General features: G+C 34.5%; 1 protein-coding gene across 1 annotated transcript; it reads right to left on the bottom strand.

The window, feature by feature from the left end:
• Positions 1 to 962: 962 nt before the first annotated feature.
• LOC120167613 lies at positions 963 to 1,870 on the bottom strand. The gene is made up of 4 exons (XM_039176574.1): positions 1,637 to 1,870; positions 1,361 to 1,522; positions 1,091 to 1,279; positions 963 to 977 (listed from the first exon to the last, which is right to left on the bottom strand). Exons 1-4 carry the CDS (start codon positions 1,868 to 1,870, stop codon positions 963 to 965), a joined length of 600 nt encoding a protein of 199 aa, XP_039032505.1.
• Between the last annotated feature and the right edge of the window lie 13,801 nt (positions 1,871 to 15,671).

The raw sequence follows: 15,671 nt of genomic DNA, 5'->3' as shown, positions 1-15,671 counted from the left end.
AATCAGCCCAAGAAAAACCAAATTGCTCATGATTCAAAATGCATGCAAATGTAAATAAAATGATCATAAAATGCTTCTAAACATACTTAAGTTAAAACTAAACCTAGTTATAAATGATTGATATAATAACTCTTTTGGAGAGTTATCATACCCCCAAACCTAAATATTTGCTTTTGCTCAAGAAACAACATGCATGAATGCAGTTTAACCTAAACAATAATACTACAAACCAATGTTACTAAATCAACTTAGCATTTAACTTTATCTTTCAGCCCTCAGTTCATTGCTACAGTTATACATACAACATTCATATAATCTCATATTAGGAATTACATTAATAACTTACTCAAATCACAACCCATAGCGTGTAAGTGTGCAGGTTAGGTGTATCTAATCAATACTTAGCTAATTTAGAAAAATGTGAACCTACTCAATTTATGATTTTCAATGTTGTAGCAATCATTTTATTTTATACTAATGTTGGATCGAATTTTAGGCACATCAAACTTATTTCACCTTTATTATTACTAGAGTCAGATATTAGTTGAGTTTTTTTCACAAGAGCTAGTTTGAGGCACCTCTAGTTGTGAAATGCTACATCATTTAATAAATATGTGAGTTTAATTCAAAAATTCCTAAATTATCTAAGTATTGAAAACATACACCTAAGGTATAAAATTTTTCTATGGATCCTAATTCGAACAAGTTCTTAAATTATTCCATAACATTGTATCCTTTAAACGACTCATCATTGGGCATCATCAAAACTAATTTAAAAGCTCTTTGATTTTATAACACTAACTTATGGTATTATCTATGCAAATCCTAAACAAAATGTTTTATGAAACATAATTCTAAAATAAAATGCCTAACAACATATAACAATGCAAACAACATGAAATGATCATATATAAACAACACAATTGGACAATACACCCCCAAACCTATGGTGTACATTGCCCTCAATGCATAGAAACCTAAAACCAAAAATAAAGAAAACATGAGAAAGGAGAACAAAACTCCCCTAATTTCATTTCCTATGGCTTTTCCTTAGGCAGACAGTACTTGGTTGAACACGCTTATAGGTCACCTTTGCCTTCATTAAGCTCTTCCATTTGTTTCTTGTGGACGTTGACATGATTTTCACTATAACATCATCAGGGATAACAAGAGGAACCTTCTTGATTAGTTTCAGTGTACGAGTATCTTGGTCATTAACGTTTTCCTTAGCACCACCCACAATCTTCACAGTCGAAATCTTAGGCTTTCTATTTATAACCTATTAGATTTCCTTGAAAATTCTACTGTCTATATGGGCATAATCGATAGGCTCTGTAGCTGTAGCAATAGATATTAGTACGTCGGTGTCCCATGATTGCCCCACAACATCGACCATTAGTTCAATGGTAATATTCTTAGCTTGGCTTGTAGTCACGATTTCCTCCATATCTTTCAGCACCTCACTAATAAACTTGGCAACATCTAACTCTTGTTGTTGAGTGGCTACATTATCCTGAGAATCCTTTTCATCATTTAGGTCCAAAAACTATCTTGAAACGGTCTTCTATTGGCTAGTAGCTTCTAATTTTTCTTTCTTTTGACTAAGTGTCTTCTAGTTTGTTTCCATGAGCTCAACATCATCAGAGCCGGTTGTAATCACATCCGTTGATGCAGTCGAATCAACCTTATCCTCCTTCTCCTCATCATCTTCCTTATTTTTTTCTTTCTCATCTACTTCATCAGTTTTAGCTTCGATTTCCATCATGTCTTCCCTAGCATCAGCTTTGGCTATTGTCACTTCCTTAATGCTATTGGAACTATCAGCAGCATCTGACACATTTGGCTGAGAAAGGTCCGGAAGCACACCCATCGGGAATGCTAGAAAAACAACTTTACAATCCTTCATCATCTTTATTGACAATTTCTTCATCACAGAGTCTCTGACCTGGGTATATTGCTAATACTGCACCTGAGTTGAGTGCATTTGTGATTGAATATAAATTGTATGACTCAGCATGGCCATTATATTATCTTGCCATGCCACCATAAATGTCAGAGCATTTAGCAGATCAAAGGATGTATCAACAGGTTAAGGTTTAGATGGTTGTCCAGTGGCAAGCTGCTCACTGAATTTTGGCGCTGATGATTCTAGCTCAAATCTCTCCTTTAACATTGTTCATTTTATAGCATCAATGGTAACAACACTCTGATTTTTTGAAACCTGATCAGTAGGTAAAAAGACTACTTGTTCTTTGTGGTATAGTGCAGTGATAAGGGATGGGAAATACAGATAACCAGTAGTTTTTTACTACATGCTAACAACTCAGCAGAAATGATTTTCCCACATTGATTCGTCATCCCATTAAAATAGTATGTAGCAATAAAATCCTATCTTTATTAATTATTGAAAAGTGCATAGTCGACATTAATTAAACGAGTGCGAAGAAAAATAAACCATACATGTGCCTCACGATTGAGGTCCAATTAGCGCATAGTGTAGCTGCCAGAAGTGGATTTTGGTCCAAGTTTTGCCTGGTAAGCACACATCCTTGCTAACTTGCTCTAGAGTAGCTGGTGTGAGATCGTTTACAAACTCAGTGTGTTCGCAAACACTATCTTCTAGGCCAAGTAAGTTGTTTATTGGTCTAGCCCACCAGTGATCTAATTTCTCAAGAACAAAGACTAAGGGTTTTCTCTTCGATAACCAGATTGTTGTAGAACTCCCAAACCCAATGGTGATTAATCTCGCCTGGGTGGAAGCGAAAAGTCTTTCATTTCAACCTTGCAATGGTATCAGTCACATATGTAAAAGGGTTTAAATCTTCAACGGTGGACAAATCAAACCCTTGTTCGTTACTAAACTCACAATCGGCAAAGTCCTTCGAATATCGCCTGTTCTACTTGGCTTCCATGAAAGGTATGGGTTCGTTAGTAGAGCGAGCCATTGGTTTCACCGGTAAGGTTAGTAGCAAAAGAGTCGGGGTACGATTATAACCCTTAATGGTAACCTTCTTTTTCGGAGCCATGGCTGAAGGAAGAAAATATTTAGAAGGAAAGCAAGAAAATGAAGAGTCTTTGAATGGAAGGAGAAACAGTTGAAGAATGAGGTAAAAAGTGAAAATAAAATAAGTGTGAGTTACTTTTAGGGTTGTTGGGTAAAGGGAACGCATGTGATGGTGGAGAGAGGTTTTAAAATTCTTTATTTTTTAAAAAAAAAATTAAATGATAAGGATAAAGATAAAAGAATATGAATGGTTGTGATAAGGTAAAGTGGATGGTGGAGATGAGATGAGTAAAAGTGGGTGACAGTTCACAAAAATTACTTTTTACCAAAAGTTACCCGCCCAGCTGGCAATTGCTACTAGCATTGAATATAGCCTTTTGTTTAACTAGACAGAATTGCTACACAACAGGAGCGCACACTGAAGACAGGAGATAGTGATATAGATGTAGTAACAACCTGAAAAATAGAAATAGAAAAATGTATTAAAATATAAAATGAACTAATCTAAACTAATGGAAAGAGAATTGACTTATTTATAATGAGAAAGATTAAAAAGAAGGGGTTCTTTTATAGTGATGGACGCAATGATATAGCATTATTGTTGACAATAATGTTTCAAACATTACCCATTGACTTTAAACGTGGTCTCATGCATCAAATTCTTTAAAAGTAAAGCCGATTAGGATATACATCAGCCATTTCAAAAGGACTAGACCACCAAGACTTAAGGTTGCCAGGAAAAAGCTTTAAGCGAGAGTTGAATAACAGAACTTGTTGTCCAACATGAATCTTCTTGGGCAAGATATGTTTGTTGTGCCTTTTCTTGCTTTTGTCTTTGTATATTTTGCACTCTCGTAAGCATTGTTTTGAAGCTCCTCAAGTTCATTAAGGTCTAGAATTCATTTTTCGCCCGCAACATCAAGATCAAAGTTTAGCTTTTTCAATGCCCACATCGCCTTATGCTTCAGCTCCACATGTAAATGGCAAGCTTTCCCATATACCAAGCAATAAAGAGACATCCCTATAGGGGTTTTATAGGATGTCCTATATTCCCATAGAGTTTCCTCAAGTCATAGGGACCAGTCCTTCTTATAACTCCGTAAAAAGAATCAATTTCTAGTCTTTTCACTTAAGTTATTGCTCGTCTAAACAAAGTATGCACATCATTTTAGTTGCATTTAGGTTATATTTGCTTGTGGTGGATAAGCTTTACTTCGACAATATTTATTTGGTATAATTGATGCTGTTGAGGAGAAAGGGTTTGTGTGGATTATGTATGTGTAGGAAATTTACGAAGGAAGAACACGTAATTTGTAAGGGCCAAATGAATAGAGAAGATAAAGAACGTGAGGAGCAGATTTATCTCGCCAAGGCAAGGTTTATTTGGAAAGTTTGAAGCAGATATGACGAAATCGCCTATGTCACAAGGCAGCTGGATGACTTCCTTCACGTGCAAGCAAGCCCTCAAAATTCTGACAGCCGCCAGCCATATTTCCTTTTTAGTCTGGATAAAGTAATAATGGTTATTTAAGGAATCAGCAATCATGGGAAACCCTAGGAGATTCCCCACTATAAATATCCAATCGTAGCCGCAAAAGAGGAGAGATAGAAGTTAGAGTGCTTTACTAAAAGTGTGAGAAAGTAACTGCAATGCTTCCCCACCGTTTACCAACCCATCTTCCTTGGTGTCCTCCATAGCCAGACTGTAGCAAAGCAGTGGTCAGGTCTTGAGAGAGGCTGATCATCAAGGTAGGCACGGTGCTGATCAGAATTATCATGACAGAGCCCCTGGTTTTGGGAGTCTTCCTTTTTTCTTAATTTCTTTACGTATTTGGGGTTATATTAAATGGTTATACTTGGATGACTTTTTGATAGCACCAAGACTGTCTTAGTTGGTGTTAATCTTTGTTTTGCCTAGACAATTATTTTCTATTTTATAAATGATGACTTATGCTTTTGCTCATGACTATTTTGTTCATAGTTTGATTAATTTTCCTTGACACTATAAGAGCTTCGAGAGATTGCCTAGGGTCTTGATGAAACATGTCTTGGCAATGTAAGAGCATCGAGAGATCGCCTTTTGTCTAGATAGTGATTCTTAGATTCGAGAGAATTAAGATAGGTCTACGTGAGCAATGGAATGGAACCGAGATGGTGATGTTCTAACTTGTCTACCTTGGAGATAAGGAGGGGGTTTGAATCGACTAAAAGGGATATACGCTAGAGTATGATAGATAATGACTATAGTTCATGCTGAGAGACAACAATCTGACAAACTAAGGGTTATAGTTAACGCTGAGTGGTATTGCCATAGCAACCATCTAAGAATACTTAGTAATCTTGTCGGGCAGCTTAAGCATGTCATAATAATTCATTCTGGAATTAGAATAATTGTTGTCAATGCAAAATATTAGCATAAGTGCTCTATGATAAGTCTGAATATGCGAGGTTGTTTGAATTATATTTGAATCAACATTTGCATTTGTTTTGTTTTATTTTGATAATTTGCATTTTTATTTTGTCTCGACTAAACTTTTCTACAATCATACTTTATAGTACTTTCTTGTTTTATTAATAATATATTTTTATTTTGACAAGATAGTAGGAATTAACTTGTGACAACTAGTTCTGGTTGTGGTAAAGCATAAAAACGTTCAACCTATCCCTGAGGAGACGATACTCACTTACCCTATATTACTTGATTAGATTGTTTATACTTGCACAGAATTGCTTGCCTTATCATATACATTTACAACCGATCAGCTTCCTTGAAGGATTCACTACTTTTTCTAAGATTTGTTTTATTTCGTGATTAGTGATCTCGGCTTGGCCATTTATCTGAGGGTGATATATTGTAATAATGTGATTTTTGACTCCATAACACTGTAAAGCATTCACTATTTGTCGAGCAATAAATTGGGAACCCTCGTCACTAATAAAGGCTTTTGATATTTTGAAGTGAGTAAAGATATGTTTGTGTAGGAATCGAAGAATTGCTTTGGTATCACTTGAATGTAATGCTACAGCTTCAACCCACTTGGATACATAGTCTATAGCAACAAGAATGAAGATGTTGCCACAAGATTATGGATATGGTCCCATGAAATCTAATCCCTAAAAATCGAAGAGTTCAATCTCCTGTATAGGCTACATTGGCATTTCATTACGATGAGAAATGCTACCTGTTCACTAGCCGCGATCACAATGTTATACAAACTTATTAGCATCCTTAAATAGTGATGGATAATAATAACCACACTGAAAGACCTTTGTTGTTGTACATATGCCCCCAAAGTGCCCGTCATATGGTGTGCTTGGCAATTATGCAAAATGCATTGATGTTCACTTTTAGGAACACACCTCCTCAAAATTTTTCGTTACATTGTTTGAAAAGATAAGGTTCTTACCAAAAGTAGGCTTTAATATCTCACATAAACTTAGTTTAACCTTGATGATTAAGATCCAGTGGCAACATACTACTGACTAAATAAGTCATAAAATCTACATACCATGGTAAATCATTGATGGCCAGCAACCTTTCATCGAGAAATATATATGGTGCTACAAGTTTCTTGCCATCCTCACTTCCGGATTCCAAGCGGGATAAATGATCAATCACTTGGATTTCACATCCTTTTTATCTCAAATTTTAATGTCAAATTCTTAAAGAAGTAAAACTCATCGAATAAATCTCGATTTAGTGTCCTTCTAAGAAAATAACTGCTTTAGACCCGAGTGGTCGGTGTAAACAATTACTTTGGTTCCAACCGAGTATGGACGAAATTTGTCAAAAGCAAATACTAAATCAAGTAGTTATTTTTCAATTGTGGTGTAATTGACTTGAGGATCATTAAATGTCTAGCTAGCATAATGAATAACATAAAAGATTCACTCCTTACGTTGCCCCAACACAGCTCCTACAACATGGTCGCTAGCATCTCACATTAATTCAAAGGGTAAACTCCAATATGGTGATAAGAAAATTGCAACATTGATCAAATTTGATTTGATAGTCTCAAAAGATTTAAGGTCTCCAGCATCTATGTTGAATTTCTTGTTTTGCTTTAACAATGAGCATAAAGGTTGGGTAATTTGAAAAAATCCTTGATGAATCTTCTGTAAACTTCTGCATATCCTAAAAAACTTCTTGAAGCCTTCACATTGGTGGAAAGAGGCATCTTTTCAATAACTTCAACTTTGGCTTTGTCGGCTTCAATGCCATGTTGAGAAATAAGATGCCCTAACACAATGCCCTCAGTAACCATGAAATGGCATTTTCCTCAATTCAAAACCAAGTTAGTTTCTTCACACACTTCAAAACAATGGCCAAATTAGCAAGGCATTGCTAAAAGTTTTTCCCAAAAATCGAAAAATCATCCATAAATATCTCCAAACAATCTTTAATCATATCGGAGAATATGTCCATCATGCAGCGCTGAAATATTGTTGGAGCATTGCACAGGTCTAACGACATTCTTCGAAATACAAAAGTTCCTCATGGACAAGTAAAAGTAGTATTTCCTTGATCTTCAAGAGCAATAGAAATTTTATTATATCCACTATACCCATCAAGAAAATAGTAGTAAGCCTTTCCAACAAGTCTGTCCAACATTTGGTTAATAATGGGAAACAGGAAGTGATCCTTCTTTGAAGGCTTTATTTATCTTTCAATATTCCATGCAAATTATCCAGTCCATAGTTGTGTATGTTGGCACTAGCTCATTATTCTCATTTGCTACTACGGTTATGTCCTATTCTTGGGAACACATTACACGGGGCTCACCCAATTGCTTTAAAAAATAGGATATATAATCCCAACATCCAACCATTTAAGAATTTCCTTTCAAACAACTTCCTTTATGATTGGCTTTAACCTTTACTGTTGCTCTATTAAAATGCTACTAGGGTCCTTCAACAATATCTTATGCATGCTAAATGTTGGACTAATTCCTTTAATATCAGTTATGCTCCAAGAAATCGCCCTTTTATGCTGCTTTAAAATAGCAATCAGACTGTCCTATTGTGATGCTGTGAGCTTTGTTGCAATAATGATTGGCACAGACTCATTTTCTCAAAGAAAATCATATTTCAAATGCTTGGGAAAAGGTTTGAGCTCAAGCTTAGGAGTCTCTTCTATTGACAGCTTCAGTGCTTGAATAATTCGATCAAGAAACTCTAAAGAATCAAAGTGTTGCATGAAAATTCCCTTCAACTACCTCATTTTCTTATTGTTATGCAATTGCTACATTATTAGCAGTAGCAACTTTCTTTATGCTATAGTATTCCTCCAAATCCTCATTCACATAAACATCAATAATATCAATGTTATTGAATTCAACATTATCATCGATATAAAAAAATTCAATACATTAAAAGTGATATATTCATCATTCAAACACATTGTAAGTTCTCCCTTCTCCACATCTATATGGGCTCGCCCTATAGCAAGGAAGGGTTTGCCAAAAATGATTTAAACATCTTTGTCGACTTCATAATCTAATTTGATGAAGTCAGAAGGAAAAATGAACTTATCTACTCGTATGAGCATGTTTTCTACAATGCCACTAGGATGTACGATGGAACGATCGGTAGGTTGCGAGGTTATGGTTATAGGCCTTGCTTCTCCACTTCCAAACTTCCTAAAAATTGACAATGGCATAAGGTTATTGCTAGTATCTAAATGTGTAGAAAACCTTACTTATAAATTGATCACTAATGCTATAAGGAATAGTAAAGCTCCCATGATCTTTGAGTTTTGGTGGCAATCGACTTGTAGCCATCGCATTACAGTCTTCAATAAGTGCTACAGTTTTGAACTCCCCTAGCTTTCTCTTTTTATAAAGTACTTCTCGCTTAAACTTGATGTAGTTCATATTTTACTCTAAAGCATCGATTAATGAGATATTGATTGTTAATTTTTGAAGTACATCAATAAATTCTTTGAATTTCTTGTCCTCATTGGTTTTCTTGAATCTTTGTGGAAAGGGCGATGGTGGTCTTTGATTTGATTGATTCGACACTGGGTGTGGCATTATAGGTATGACTGGAGGTACTGTTTGAGGTGATGTTGTTGGCATAGATCCAAAACTACTGCTTTGTCTAGTATCCCTTGCTACAAAATCTGGAATAGATGTGTCTTTGCTACCTCCTTGTCTTTGGTCGGTTGCTCATCATCTTTTTCTTATTTTCAACAGTGGATTTACCATGATGGATCCCACTTCAAGTTCTAATGGCTTTACAATGTTCGTTGCAAAGCGCCTTCCCATGAGCCTTAGGAACTTCAGTACTGTTAGGTAGTGTCCCTGTTACCTATTGCTTAAAGCATAAGCCAGCTACCAACTTGGTTTTCCAATGCTCACAGAGATGCTGACTAGCTTTGAATCATTACTTCATTCTACAAAATATATTCTTACATCAAAGCTTTAAAAGAAGTTAGGTTAGGAGCATGATGGAAATTTTGCCCTTGGTAATTCTGCCTTTACTGGGGTTGCGCTAATTGTTGATGTTGTGTCATCATTATTTGTTGATTGTTATATTGCCGCTGAATGCCAAAATTAGATTGTACAACATTGGGATTGGCAACATTTTGGCTCATCCAAGATAAGTTTGGATGGTTGCAGTAGTTGGAATTGTATGAATTCCCATAAGTGTTAGCATTATCATACATATTAAAATTTCTCATAAAACAAATAGACTCAGGGTTTGTGGACATTCTTCATAATTATGTACATCGCCACAATAAACACAAGAGAGATGAGATATAGCTTTTACCTCATACATGCCACCTAACTTTTGCAGTTTCTTTACCATATCAGTTAATGTTAAGATATGGGAAGCCATTGAATTCAAAGTATCAGTGTCCGTTGTTGTAGCATTATGTCTACCAAACATGTTCCTCGTATTGAGGTATTGATTATCATTATTGGAAATCCTCTCCAACATATCACATGCTTCATTTTATAACTTGTCCAACAGTGCTCCATTTACTGAAGCATCAACCACCATGCGAGTATACATGTTTAACCCATTATAAAATATCTCCATTTGCATCTAATGGAGAAATCCGTGCACCCGACACTTTCGTAGCATCTCTTTATACCGTTCCCAAGCTTAATATAAATTCTCATCTTCCAGATTCCTAAAAGAGGTAAAGTCATTCCTCGACTTTGTATTCATATTAGGCGGATTGAAGTGTATCAAGAATTTTTGTGCTAATTCATTCCAGGATGTTATTGCACCTTGTGGTAGCGAACTGAGCAATGCTCTAGCATTGTCGCACAGCAAATAAGGGAAAAGCTTCTGCTTCAGTGCTTTCTCAAGAACTCCTTGCTGTACAAAAGAATCACACACCTCCATGAATGCCCTAAGGTGTGCTCTAGGTTCTTCGGTAAATGAGCCGCTATATTACCCCAGAGATTGCAACATTTGAAACATCACCAACTTCAATTCAAAGTTAGCATCTTGGATAGTTGGTCGCACAATTCCAAGGAGTAAGTTATCCAGCGTTGACACAACATGCTCTGTAATAGGTCAATTGTGGTCATCCATGTTGAAATACGACTGTTGTTCAGCTCCTATGTCGTGAGATAATTCTCCTTCTCCAACATGATGTAACAGTGACAGGGCATTGTTACCATATGCTTGATCACCCATATTGACTCGATTACGATTGGTTTTTCTTCAACGACAGTGGAAGGTTCTCTTAATTTCAAGATCTAATGGCACGAGGTCATCGCTATCAGACATACAACACTAAGCTAAGAAGAAAATACCTATAAAAGAAAAGAGGAAATGACATTTAAAACTTGATGAATGTAAAATACGCTCTAGACTATGCAATTATATGTTGTCCCAAGTAGTAATAGATGCTTCGCAGCATCGAGTATCGTATTCACAAGGAGCAAAACTAGTTTACAAAAGAGTTATCAGAAGAGTTGATTAAAAGCAGCATGCAATAGGTTTTAAAAGTGTAAATTCAATAATAAAAATACCAAATCATACTATAACATTTAGTAAAGCACAAGATCAATCATCAAATGGGTCAAAATGATAAAAGGGGATTTATGCTATAACCATGTGTTTAAATCTATCACTAAGTATCCAACATAGATTAACTTTAATTAATCATTCAGAATCAACTATCACTAAATCAAATGATTAATCTATTAACTACCCCAAATGTTTGGCAGCATACATCTCAATATACAACATTGCTTCTCACAATATGAAGGAGAAAAAAATTGGCATGAACAGTAATACATATATTTCTATACTTTATGAACAAACATGCATTTGATGATAAATCTCTTTAACCATCCAAAAGCTCAAGGCACAAAGTCATAAACGTAAACTTTCATCATAGTATAAATATCAAAATAAACAAATAAGTTTATATTAAATATCATATACAAGATAAAAACAATATTCAAAATATCCTAACACTCCCCTATCTTAGATGGATGACAGGTGTAGATGAAGTGATCTAGTTTTACTACCGATGCTACTCGGAAAAAACTTCTCATTGGATGCTGCATTAGTCCCCGACTGAGTGGCTTAAGCAGCCATTGCAAGAGATGAGAGAATATGTGATGAGAAATGGAAAGTATATTGTTGAAAATCTGATGATGTAATGGGCAAATGACCCTCCTATTTATAGGTAAAAGAAGCCATCTTATCTCCAATGAAATTGATCCACACTTCAGGTGTTGGTTGGAGAAATAATAGTTGTCCAATGAAAGCACCAGTGTAGCACCTGATGACTCATCGCTTACAGCAGCTTCTGCTCCAATGCTAGAGCATTTTTGTACCCTTTTTTTAACAATGAAAGTAAAAATTAGCTCAATAGAAAACAAATTGCTCATGATTCAAAATGCATGTAAATATAAATAAAATGATCTTAAAATGCTTCTTAACATGCTTAAGTTCAAACTAAACCTAGGTATAAATGATTGATATGATAACTCTTTTGGAGAATTATCACATGCCATGACATAATAGAAATTAAGGAGGAATTCCCTTATGAGAAAATTTTATTTGCTGCGGAAATTATGTGGTATAAAAACATTGTTAACTTTCTTGTCAGTGGTATTTTGCCTCCTGATTTAAATAGTCAGGGCAAAAGAAAATTCAGACATGATGTGCGATACTACTATTGTAACACCAATATCATGTATACCTTTTCCGTACATGAAATACAAATGTCACATCACTTTTAAAATATTTCCTCTTTTAAAAACCCTTAAAAAAATTTTGTTTCCAGATTTTCTTAAAACATAACATTTTTAATATAAAGTAAAACATTAATTGAAATATGATAAGAGGTTCTACTTAAATACAATTCAAAGTATTTTTCATATTTTAATTACATGCCAACTAAATTTTTTTCCCCAAAACAAACCAGATTATCCTATAGTTACTGACGAGTCAACCTTAATTGATGATATCCATTGACACTGCTGCACTCCTTATTTGATTTGTCTCTTCTTTTGCCTACGCGTGAAAGCAACACACATTAAGTATTTACTTATTGAGACATAATATTGTAAAGTCATCTTTATGTATACATAAGTATATCATATTTATTTAGTTCGTACTAAATCGTATATTCTTTAAGGATCCTATAGTCCTCCTCAGTTAAACCGTATTGCATTCACAATTATCTTAATTATTTTTAGTATGCCTAGCATATCAATCTTTTTTATATTTTTCTTCTTCCATTTATCTCTTTAGTTATTATTCTTTATTTCATCGAGAGCATCCATTCATAATTATAATGTACCATTATGCATTTTCATTTATGGCATTCTTTCATGCCAATAATGCACCCATATGCATTTTAATTATGGCATCATTTTATGCCGATAATGCACCCATATGCATTTTAATTATGGCATCCTTTCATGTCGATAAAGCACCCTTATGCATTTCAATTATGGCATCCTTTCATGCCGATAATGTACCCATATGCAATTTGTTTATGACATCCTTTTATGCCTTTTATACGCTATTATACATTTCATTTATGGTATCCTTTCATGCCCTTTTATACACTATTATACATTTCATTTATGGCATCTTTTCATGCACTTTTTTATACGATATTATACATTTCATTTATGGTATCCTTTCATGCCTTTTATACAACGTTATACATTGTCATACAACTAGTCTTTTACTCAAAGGCATTTAACCTTTCATCTAACTGGCATAATTGATACATTTATGTCAAAAGCGTAGCTAGGCTATTAATCTTTTACTCAACGATATTTAGCCTCTCATCTAACTGGTATAATTGACACATTTCTATCAAATGCACAGCTAGGCCTCAAAGGCACTTAGCCTTTCATCTAACTGGCATAATTGACACTTTTCTGCCAAATGCACAGCTAGACTATTAATCTTTTATTTTTGAATAGTTTCTACTCTAATAATTATTTATAATATCAATTAAATCTTTTTAATTTATTATAAACCTTATACATTTGCACCCTTAGCGCTAACATGGTAATTTACTAACTTCCTATTCATGTTCATTTATTAAGATGCGCACGTAGTGCCTATACGGTAGTTCATCAACTCATGATGAATTTTGTGGGTTGCACACATCGTACCTGTACGGTTATTCATCAACTAATGATGAATTCCGTGGATTTGCACCGATAGTGCATGTACAGTTATTCATCAACTCATGATGAATTCCGTGGATTTACACACACAGTGTCTGTACGGTTATTCATCAACTCATAATGAATTCCGTGTATTTTTAAACAGTTCCTGTACGGTTATTCATCAACTCATGATGAATTCTGTGGATTTGCACACATAGTGCCTGTACGGTTATTAACCAAGTCATGATAAATTCAATGGATTTGCACACATAGTACCTATTTGCTAATCACCACACACATATTAAGCAATCATACATTTATAACTAGTATAACATATAGTTACACAAATAAATGCACTCACCTGGCTTGCCTCGCTATTATACCCAATACGCCAATCTGATTACTCAGCTACTTTGCCTTTGCCTTTAATTTTGCTTGACTCGAAAGTTTGATTTCGATCTACTCAAGCATTCATTAAAGACATGTACAATGTCAATTGTTAGTATATTTACTAACATTTATACTTAAACAATACTTAAAAATGCTATTATTATATTTTCTATAACAATCTTAGCCTATTTTCATTTTTATGGCTCATGAGTATTGATAACCCTACCATGGTATCGATACTACTATACCATGGTACCGATACTCTATTACAATATTGATACCATTTTTGCATTATGTTAACAATGGTATCGATACCATCCTCATAGTATGGATACTCCCCTCTTGGTATCGATACCACTTGAATCAGTATCGATACTACTCAGCAGATTCTACTGATTTTAAGCCTATAGTATCGATATTGTTTGATCAGTACTGACACCCTTACCCAGGTTTTACATTTTTTAGCCCGAATCTTACCCAATTCTAGTCAAATTTCCTTATGTTTTCCTCTAAAAATACTATTAAACTCCTATTTACTTATCCCTACTAACTTTCCTTTATTTAGTTTCTTAAAACATCTAAAATCTCTTAAGCTCACTTAAATCTAAGAATCATACCATATTTTCTAACTTAATTTTAAAATCATCCAATGCTTCTAATCTCTTATTTACTTCTTTGACAAGTCAAATATACTAATAAACGTCAATAAATCACATATATCAATATATCATTCAAAAATCATTTCCTTAAATCTCATATAAAACATCCACAACTTAATTTTAATCTTCTTTAATCCTTCCTTAAGCTTACATGTCACTTAATGTTACCATAGCAACCCAAAATTTAAAGGAAGAACTAATTAATTGATTTTTACCTTATGCTAGAGAGAGGAGAGCTATAACCCCCTAGACCCAGCCTATGCATTTCGACTAAGTCTAATGGATCACATTCATGATTCTTAAAGATATTTTCCAAAAACCGTTATTCAATTAATGAAACATCACATTATAAATGACATTTATAAAATTATAATAAGTTATACTATAAAACCCAATTCATAAATATAACATTAAAAAGTAATAAGTTAATTTAAAACTTGTCAAAAAAATCCAAATTTTGATAAACCGAACATAAATTGCAAAAGAGTAATCATTATAAAATCCAATACTTTAAAATAAAGGACTATGTTTCGATAGTAAAGCCAACTTGCATAATAAAATTATTACAATCAGATGTACTTCAAGATATATGTTGATCCTCCATGTGCTTGATCCGAGCATCTAACCAACAGTATCTGAAAGGGGAAAATATTTTCGAAAAGTGAGCTAGGCTCAGTGTGTCCCAATAGTACAATAAAAATCATAGTAGGTACAGTAAATGAGTAATAGTTCAGAAATTCATCATAAAACCATAATGAAGTTTAACTTTTGAAACTCAAAATTTAAAACCCTTTCCCTATACATCATCCGTAATTCCCCAGAACTGCGTCCATAGGGCTTACCTTAAGCACACAGTAGAAAGGAAGCCAACCTAAGGATAGGCTTTGGGCCTGTATCCTTAAGTCCATAGGGCTTACCCTAAGCACACAGCAAAAGGAGCCAACCTAATGAAGCATCTTGAGGCTCGTGAGCCTACCCAAGAGTCACATTAAGTCCGTAAGGTTTACCAGC

The sequence above is a fragment of the Hibiscus syriacus genome, unplaced genomic scaffold, assembly GCF_006381635.1.
Source record: "Hibiscus syriacus cultivar Baekdansim isolate YM2019G1 unplaced genomic scaffold, ASM638163v2 tig00003041_pilon, whole genome shotgun sequence".
NCBI lineage: Eukaryota > Viridiplantae > Streptophyta > Magnoliopsida > Malvales > Malvaceae > Hibiscus > Hibiscus syriacus.
The sequence above is the reverse complement of the archived record's forward strand: the minus strand, read 5'-3'. Positions and strand labels throughout refer to the sequence as shown.

Excerpts from the sequence above, each read along its gene's own strand:
- LOC120167613 (XM_039176574.1), bottom strand. The coding sequence starts at position 1,870 with ATGGGTGTGCTTCCGGACCTTTCTCAGCCAAATGTGTCAGATGCTGCT. Across the intron at positions 1,523-1,636 it reads TTACAACCGGCTCTGATGAT|GATTCTCAGGATAATGTAGC; the intron begins GTTGAGCTCATG and ends AATGATGAAAAG. Across the intron at positions 1,280-1,360 it reads GGCAATCATGGGACACCGAC|GTTATAAATAGAAAGCCTAA; the intron begins GTACTAATATCT and ends GAAATCTAATAG.